This window comes from Lepisosteus oculatus, chromosome 23 (assembly GCF_040954835.1).
Source record: "Lepisosteus oculatus isolate fLepOcu1 chromosome 23, fLepOcu1.hap2, whole genome shotgun sequence".
NCBI lineage: Eukaryota > Metazoa > Chordata > Actinopteri > Semionotiformes > Lepisosteidae > Lepisosteus > Lepisosteus oculatus.
In genome coordinates, this window is record NC_090718.1 from 4,388,524 (window position 1) to 4,398,049 (window position 9,526).

General features: G+C 45.2%; 1 protein-coding gene across 1 annotated transcript; it reads right to left on the reverse strand.

The window, feature by feature from the left end:
• Nucleotides 1-299: 299 nt before the first annotated feature.
• LOC107075657 (TRAF-interacting protein with FHA domain-containing protein A) lies at nt 300-7,396 on the reverse strand. The gene is made up of 2 exons (XM_015337603.2): nt 6,200-7,396; nt 300-2,635 (listed from the first exon to the last, which is right to left on the reverse strand). The coding sequence occupies exon 2, from the start codon at nt 2,615-2,617 to the stop codon at nt 2,033-2,035; it is 585 nt and encodes a 194-aa protein (XP_015193089.2). The 5' UTR covers nt 2,618-2,635; nt 6,200-7,396; the 3' UTR covers nt 300-2,032.
• Between the last annotated feature and the right edge of the window lie 2,130 nt (nt 7,397-9,526).

Genomic DNA, 9,526 nt, shown 5'->3' on the forward strand with positions numbered 1-9,526 from the left:
CAGGCCTGGGACATTCACAGTAGCCCTACTGGACATAACCAGCACAGTGAACTGACTTACAGCATGCTGTTCCTGTTCAGTATTAAACCTGTGAATTTGCAGCACTTACAGGGGATGCATTTTGCATGATGTTCAGTCTATTTTTTAAAATATCCTTATAAGAGTGTCAGACAGCTTCTCTTCAGTGCAAACTTTACAAACTGCCCCTTTGCCCTTGGCTTCTAAGGTTATTTTATTCCTTGTTACACAACTGATTGCACAGACCGGTAAAAAAAAAAACACTCACACTAACACTCGTCTCTATCTATAAAAATCTTTAATAATGAGGCTTTCTGAGAACCCATTCAAAAGAAAGAATTTCAGGATTGCAGTTAACCTCAAACCGTACTGAGGACACTTGATTCATTTCACAGTCTGTATAAAAATAGTCAATAAAACATACATACTGTACTAGAGATAAACAATCGAGAAAGTATGTACAGTATACATTAGCATTACTGTAATTCGAGAACTGTCAGCAGAGACACAGGGATCACGTTGAACATTTTTAGTATTCACTGCTTAACACGCTGAAGAAAACTACACTTCAGCATGAAACACATGTTGGGTTGTGGTCCTGTAACCTTTGAATTGACTTTTGTTTTAAAACAGAAACTTGCCTAATACACTGGAACATTAGTAGTTCTTTCATTGTAGATATTTTTAACCTTTACTTGGTTATTTTGCCCCAAAGGAACAGGGCAGCACAAGAACCAACAGTCTCAATTCATCCCGCTGGAACTGTTTGGTTTTTGTTCAGAGAATCTCTTTCACGGGTTCAGCCTAGACGGTCCATACCACAATACCGTTCCCTACATTGTAACTCTTTTGTCTTTTTGGCCATTTATTTCAACTGTTTTATTCAGTCGTAGGAGATCGTTAATGCCAATTTTCGGATGTCTGTTTAAAACATTTTATATGCACATTTCAGGATCAGAAAATGTACAAGTCCGCAGTCTGAAACTCCAGGTTTTTTGAGATTTAGGCCACAATTGGTACAACAATACAATTGGATTAATGTTTAAGAGCAGAAAAATACAGTAACAGCCATAGCTGTATTTTTAGGGTGTTCAAAATCTCACATAATATACTGTGATACAAGACAGTGTAAAAAAAAATGTTTGGAATAGTGAAAGATCGTAAAACATTATAAATACTGATGATTTAAATAAAAACAACTTGTCACGTAAGAATTTGAAACAGTGGCTGGATTGTTCCAGTTCTGAATATTCTTTTCGTTTTCTTGTGGCATTGACAGGCCTTGACAAAACTTTGTTTCATCCTTTCAGCATCGGTTTGTCGGATTTTGCTCATTTTGAAAACAAAAGAAAACATGCCAACACATCCCTATTATACCGCTCTTCAAAGAAAATTGTTTTGAAACGGCGACGATCTCTCCCTGTTGATCGAGTCGCAGCCACAGATGTACCAGTCTGTTTTAACAATATTTTTACACAATGTTAGCCTTCGCTACAAAATACAGGTGCCGCTATAAAAAATATTCTAAGAACAAAAAGCTCTGCTCGAAGAAAAAGTGATGTCTGGGTGGAGTCTGCATGTTCTCCTTCCAGTTCACATGAGTTTCCTCCAGGTGCTCCGGATTCCTCCTGAAGTCTCAAAACATGCTGGTGGGTCAACTGGCTTCTGGGAAAAGTGGCCCTGGTGTGTGTGTGTGTGTGCCCTGCGATGGACTGGCGTCCCGTCCAGGGTGTACCCTGCCTTGTGCCTGTTGCATGCTGGGATAGGCTCCGGCTCCCCCTCCACCCCTGCACGGGGCGAAGAGGTTAGAAAACGGATGGATGGCCGAACGGAATGGTTTTAATTTACGACCATTTCCAAATTCGTAGGTTGTGAACCGGTTGAGACTCATCTAAGTTCTGCGGCTTCCTGGGAACAGAAGAGAGGATGACTGTGTGTGGGGTGTGGGGTGTGGGGTGTGGGGTATGTTAAATCTAACTCACAGTCGTTCGGCCCCGCACAGTCGTTCCAGCTCTCACTTAATGAGCATCCTCTCGTCGTTCTCCAGGGGCCCCCGGAGGGAGACGCTGGCCGAAACCGCGCACTCTTGGCTGTGGAAGCCGCTGTCGACCACGGGGCTCCCGCAGGGCACGCCCTCGCCGACCTCCTGGCAGGGGGGCGCCGCGCAGGGCTCGAACACGATCTCGAAGCTGTCCCGGGACTCCCCGGGTTCCTTGAGGATCAGGAGCTGGAAGTCCGAGAACCTGACCAGGGCCTTCTCGGGCAGCTCCACCTTGTGGAGGTGCTGCAGCGGCAGGCCGTTGACCGCCATGCTGCCCCTCTTGCTGACGTGCTTGATTTCGAAGCACAGCTCGGAGCGCTCGAAGGCCCGGAAGGCCTGGAGGGCAAACTGACTGCGGGAGACGCGGGTGTCGTAGAACGAGACGTCGCAGGCCTTGGCGTCGCGGCCGAACAGCACGGTGTCCTCCGCCCGGTGCCTCAGCTTCCTGTGGAACTGCAGGTGGCGGAACACGTCCTTGGCGCTCTGGTGGGGGTGGTAAACCTGGATGCGCAGGCAGGTGAGGGTCTCCTCGGTCTCGGCGTCCTCGAAGTTCGCCATTTCCCCGGGATTAAAAACCTGTAAGGAAAGAGGGGGGCGATCGGTGAGCCATAGCCAACAATCCACAACAAAACAGCTAAGACACGTGGACTACACAGGAGTATTCAGACCAATAATCCTTAGAGGAACATATTATTGTTGTTGTTGTTGTTCTTATTACAATAAAAATAATATTAAATAATATATTTAATATAATATCCAATATATATTGTTTTTCTAGATATTCCAATCAAAGCATTTTACAGGTAATGGGAAATCCCACCGCCACCACCAATGTCCCAGAGCAGAGTGATGAAGCCAGTTCAGAGATGGGGATTATTAGGAGGCCATGATTGGTAGAGACCTGTGGGAAATGTTTAGTGAATAATGGACTCATTTTCACAGGAGTGTAATTAGTTGCTGTGTATATAATTATGTGTCAGTGAGCAAAGAAATAGATAGTGTGTGCTGCAGATGTTTGGATTTGGGTTCTGGATGCCTGAATTAGTTCAAAATGTTAGCGGTACCCATGCTAATGCAGTTTAGTTGCATTTGTGAAAAAATACTTTCCAAAAGGTCTTCAAGACATCAAAAATGTCTTCTATTTTGTGTGAAGCCATCATGTGTGAAGATCCCGAGATTAACTATTTTAAGAGTGAGATCTTTCACACTTAGTTAATCGTGTTTGTTCCTGCTAAGTTGGAGAACAAGACATGCAAACCTCTTGTTTTGCAATGCTGCAGTATTCTTACAGATCGCTCTCCAACGTCATGAGAGGCTCAGAGTGTACAGTAAGTCTAACCCTCACATCCAGGAATCCAGACTCTACACGTACAGTTCAAAGATAAGAAGACAATAAAAGTTCGCTGGGCACAAACATGCAAATGTCACTTTTGGTTTCAGGAAAGACGAGTTTGAGCGCATTGTATTCCACGAAGAATTTCCAGCTTTGATCATTTGTGAACCTAAGTTCTACTTTAATGGATGAAAGCTGTTCTTGTAATACTTGGCCCTACAAAGAAACACCTGCCCCTTCGACCAGTTGAGGGCTGAGAGAGAGACTTTCCATCTGCGCCTGTAAACTACCTTTCTCATGCTAAATTGCTCACTCCTTGCCTTTAATGTTGTACTGCAACGCTACAATCGAGAACACAGCTCTCGGCAATCTGCAGAAAAGACACCAGCCATCCATGCTAAATGTCGCAAAGTCTAAAGTAGAAAACCACTGTAATTCCTACCTTATGACAGGAAAAGAAATGCGGAAAATGACATCTGGAATAACAATTTTCTTAAATGGACACGTCGGACATCAAGAAAAATAAGACTGAAAGTTGGGATGTTTCTTTAAAATGATACTTTTTGTTTTTGTTTTACTTTTAAAGTTTGGAAATTTCCCCCTAGGCCTTTCTGAAATTGTAGCCCTTTGACCATCGTGAAGACAATCAAACCTAGAAGCATAGCAGAACTGACAAAAGCGAAAGCAGTGCTTATTGGTACTAAATACTGTACACATGAATCTGCCCCCAGCCCTGCTGGACAGCTGGAGTTTCGCAGGAGGGGAGAAATGACTGATCCGACAACTGACTGGCAACCTTGTGATACTGACCTTCCTGCTTGTGCATGATCAGGATTAATTACACCTTTGCACTTAGGTGACAACTGTTATTTTTCCAATGGATTTGGACCCTAAGAGAAGCCCTGAAAGACCTTTCAGTCACCTCGGGGTGGGTGCCGTCCGAAGCCCTGTCAGGACTGCAGGCGAGCAGCCAGGAGAGCCCCCAGGATGAATCAGACCTGACACAGCAGAGGTGAGTCTTCTCTTCTTTGGTTCCTGATTCTTGATGTGCACAATGGGAGCTGGCTAACTACTGCTTACTGCTTACCTGTTGTACTGCTACAACTCAGCCAGCACCCATATCACCCTGCAGCTCCCAGCTGGCAGCCCCACTGGAGCTCAGCAGTGTGAGCCTGGCCAGTAGCTGGATGGGAGACTCCTGGGAAAGCTGAGGCTGCTGCTGGAAGAGGTGTTAGTGGGGCCAGCAGGGGGCGCTCACCCTGCGGTCTGTGTGGGTCCTGATGCCCCAGTATAGTGACGGGGACACTACACTGTAAAAAGGCGACGTCCTTCAGATGAGACGTAAAACCGAGGTCCTGACTCTCTGTGGTCATTAAAAATCCCAGGGTGTTTCTTGAAAAGGGTAGGGGTGTTACCCCAGTGTCCTGGCCAAATTTCCCCCTGGCCTTTCCCAGTCATGGCCTCCTAATAATCCCCCTCTCTGAACTGGCTTCATCACTCTGCTCTCCTCCCCACTGAGAGCTGGTGTGTGGGGAGAGGACTGGTGGGGCTGCACACTGGTGGAGGGGATTCCCAGATCCTTCATCTAAAACAGCCATTTTAGCCAGCAGCTATTTATGTATTCTTATCCAGTTTCTACCGGCTGTCATCTACGTGTTCTGGCATTGTGACCCACTCATTTTTTATCTTCTAAGTTTTATCTTCTAAAAGTTCAGGTAGTGTTAGCATACAGGAGAGTACAGTAGCTTCATATAGTATGAGGCAAAGGCACGAATGTGACTAGTACAAGAGTAATCCAGATAAATGAATATCATAGTGAGCAATCATAAGATAGTCAATAGTAATCAATATCAATGATTGAATAATCTTATGGCACATGTACCCCTTCAGTCCCTTTACAAATCTATAAAAAAAGGAAAAACCTATAATCAAATGTATCAGCATACATATCAAACACGAAATTTGCATGTCAGTCCTTTAAGACTAGTGTGCGGGGGTATTTCTATAGTAGGGGATACACCGTTTAACTCGTTACAGAGTCGAGTTCTACAGCTACAGGAGGCCCGGCCTTTGGACATAGCGGAGTTCTCCGCAGTGCAGGGCGTGGCGACCCGGGTCCGCCGCTCGCTCTGAGGGAAGAGCTGCACCGGTCACTAATACCTGAGCACACACACACAGGCGAAGAAGGTCACGAAGATCCGTCAGTGGATCTAAAACTGCGTGGCGACATAACAAAGGTCTTGCGCCACAAGCAACCCCTGTAGCTTCAGTTTATTGGACAACACGCCCGTTATTCTGCGCCGGTACTGGTATGTGTGCGTCATGACTTTAAAGTAACAGACAAGGCTTCGTTCTCCGCAGGGTCTGCATCCGGTGGGGGCAGCTTTAAAAATCCTGTTCCTCACCTTAAATCTCGTCACTATCTGTTAAGTGTCTACACCCCGAGCGTCTTTTCCAAATGTAAACTTCAAACTCGTTTTGCGGTCTTCTGTGCCGGGAATAACCGGTATTAATTCTCCTCCATAGATAGAAACAGAGCTCAGATTCGTCTGTAGCTGCCATTCCACCAGAAATTGAGCCCAATAAGCAGCGGAGAGGGATCCACCAGTAAAAAGAGTCATTCGTTTCAAAAACATTCACAAAAACACGTGTGATTAGAAGCACGGACACTTTAGAGAAAGTTGAGGACATTACATCGCATCGTCCGCGCTTCCTCATTTATTTTCCCATTTTTCAGTTTCATTTTAAGATCAAACTTTTATTGCAGTCACTCTTGAACTCAAAAACTTAAAAACAAAATAAGTTACCTTTATAAGCGCAGCATAAAACTGTGCGTCTGCTTCACGCCTTGGCCGATTCCAGAAACAACCCTTTGCAGAAGAGAAACGAAAAGCTAACGAAGTTTAAAGGGTCGTCACTGCTCACAGACGCTACTATCTTATCTCTATAAACAAGGAACACTGAAGAAGCTCCCCCCCGAGTGATACTTATCCTTCAGGCGTGCGAGAGGGGTGCACGCCGGGCTTTGTAGTGAAATAAACGTGCGACACCGTCGGGTTCGCGGAGCACAAGCCTAATTCCTACAATTCCCAGAAGGCAGCTGGGCCCCTGTAATTGCAGCCGGTTTCCTTCGGGGAAATTCCGAAACGGGGCAATTCCCCGTCTATAGATGTCACTCGGGTAATTCACTACGGTCAATTGGACGCGTTTAGCTTCAAGGTCAAGCCTATAAATTGTTAATCCAGTAAGCCACTGAAACGTTACATATATATATATCAGAAAGCTTTTAAATGGGATTCATTTCCTGACGTGAGTGTCGTATATTTTGCCTGTCTGTGATCTGTGATCATTTCTTAAATCATGTGCTGGGAAAGGGGTTGCCAGTTTGAAATCAACGGCAATGTTTCTAGCTTGAAACACAGGGGGACATAAAGCGATATCGTTTGAGATATAAACGACCTCTATTCTACGATAAAGCCCTGTTGTGCTCTCCGGAAGGCTTTGTTTTTTTGTGTGCAAATGATCTCACAGCACAGAGAAACACGCCTTACCCTCGCAATAACCCGCTGCCCTCGGGGATGGCAGTTATGTGTCATCCATGACAGGATATATCCAGAACAGTGCCTGTACGAAAGTCTGCTCCCTCTTGAAACCCCTCGCATCCTGGAGTTTCAGTGCCTCCAGAGTTTCGCGTATTTCAGTGAGGATTTTTTTTTGTGTCACGCCGTACTCCACACATTTAAGGGCAGAAAAAAATATCTTATTGGGGAAATACATTTTGAAATACAAAACTGAAATATCAGAATTGTGTACCAGTCCCCGCCTCCCTGAGTAAATTATTGGTGTAGTTTCCTTTGGCAGCGGTTACAGCTGCGAGTCTGGAGACAAGATCACTTTATTTGTCATATACAGTTTCTTGTATTAGGATTTTATCTTTTCACAGACCCCAGCTTGCTCTCCATGAGACACACAGACAGGGAGAGAAGCTGGGGGTCAGAGCGCAGGGGCAGCCATTTATACGGCACCCCTGGAGCAGCTGGGGTTAAGGGCCTCGCTCAGGGGCCCAAGGGAGTAGGATTCCTCTGCCAGCCGTGGGATTTGAACCGGCAACCTTCCAGCCACAGGCGCAGATCCTGAGCCACAGAGCCACCGCACCCCTGCAAATAGGGGGAGAGGTTGGTAGAAAGAGGTGAATATTAAACCAGAGCAGTAGGTAAAATCCGAGCCATGACAGTTCTAGAGTAGAGAAGTGTACTGTTCGTGTACACTGGTATTGCTGTTTGCGCCAATCTCTAAACGCAGGCACAATACTGCAGGCGACACATCACAACAGACAACACCACACAATAGACAGTAGACAGTATATTACAAACATGATAAATAATAACAACCAGAACAATGCTGTATGTTGTGGAGAACAATTAATATGTGGTAGTTAAAAGCAAGAAATATGTGTTTGTCCATGCAAAAAGTGCACAGTGAAGAGGTGCATTGAGTTCTGAGGTATTGCATTATTATTAACAAGCCAATAACACAGCAATCTATATAACACAGAACCTTAAAACAACAACACATATACCACTCGTACTACATACAAAACTATGCTTTTCAGAAGTCTTCCTTCTACAGGCCCAAACGTCCTGCTAGCCCAAATCACTGTGCAGCACCTCGACAGGCCAGGAAGCCTGTCCTAAATCAAGGGATCTGACCCAAGACTAAATCTGCCTTCCTGCAGCATGGATGTCCAAAAGTGAATGGGAATCTGTCCTCCTATTCTAGAGGTGCGCCGCTAAATTAGGAGAGCACGATTTTAGCTTGAGGATTCCACAATCAAGGAAATTAGAATTTCCTTATATCTCTATATCTAGGTATCTCCCTTGCTCTAGAAAAAAGGTTCAGGTTACTTAGCCAGAATCTGGTCTCCCAGACCGATCAGAACAGGGTCTTCTTGCAGGGCGCAGGCTCCGAGGAAGAGGAGGGTGACGGTGACTCTCCTGTTTCTGTCTCCTTCACTCCTGGTCTTTTCTGTTTTTTTTTACACTGTGGTCCTGTGTTGAAACATCTAATGACGTCTCTAGAAGTTCATTAACTAGAGTAAGCCAGAAAAAAAATCTCTTTGATTGTTTGTGTTTACCAATTTCGCAACCCCAGCTATAGATGGCAGACACATCAAATGACATCTATTGTTTTTTAGTTTTCTGTGTTACACACACCTTCATTTTCTAACCTCTTTATCCAGTACAGGGTTGCAGGGGAGCTGTAGCCTATCCCAGCAAGCAACGGGCACAAGGCAGGACACACCCTGGATGGGACACCAGTCCATCACAGGACACACACACACACCATGGTAAATTTTCCCAGAAGCCAATTAACCCACTAGCATGTCTTTGGACTGCGAGAGGAAACTGGAGCACCTGGAGCAAACCCACACAAACACAGGGAGAACATGCAAACTCCACCCAGACAGCACCCCAGGGATTGAACCCAGGGCCCCAATGCTGTAAGGCAGCAGGTCTCCCCACTGTACCACAGTCCCACTGTCAACTAATCCAAATTGTAAATACATTTAATAATTTAAAGAAGTTCCAAATAACATAATATAACAATACAAATGATTATTATAGCATTTTTATACAGGCAAGCAAATAATGCTGTCTTTGCACTGCCCTGGGTTCAGTTTCTGTTTTCATCTGAAACCTCGTTGTGCTAAAACACAAAGGTTAGATGTGTCCTGTGATGGACTGGCGTCCGGCCCCTGGTGTATCCTGCCTTGCCCCCATTGCTTTCTGGGATAGATTCGGGCTCTCCTGTGACCCTGTACTGGATAAAGTGGTAAGGAAATGCACGGGAAATGTCCTTTCATTCATATTCCTGTGACTCGGGAATGATTCGCCTAAATCAGCCCATCCTTATTTTAATACACTGGAGCTCTCTCCGTGAAAAGTGATCTCAACGGGTTGAACCGCGGTGGAAGTGTTATGACCATTCGGACAGAAAATAAAGCCAAATTCTAAAAGAAAACATTTTTTTTTATCTTCCATATTCTAACACTGGAGTTGGAACAGAGTGTTGAAAACGCGGTCGGTTTCATCATTCCGTGACCTCGTGAGTCCACCAGCTGACTCGTCGCGGAA

Excerpts from the sequence above, each read along its gene's own strand:
- LOC107075657 (XM_015337603.2), bottom strand. The coding sequence starts at position 2,617 with ATGGCGAACTTCGAGGACGCCGAGACCGAGGAGACCCTCACCTGCCTG.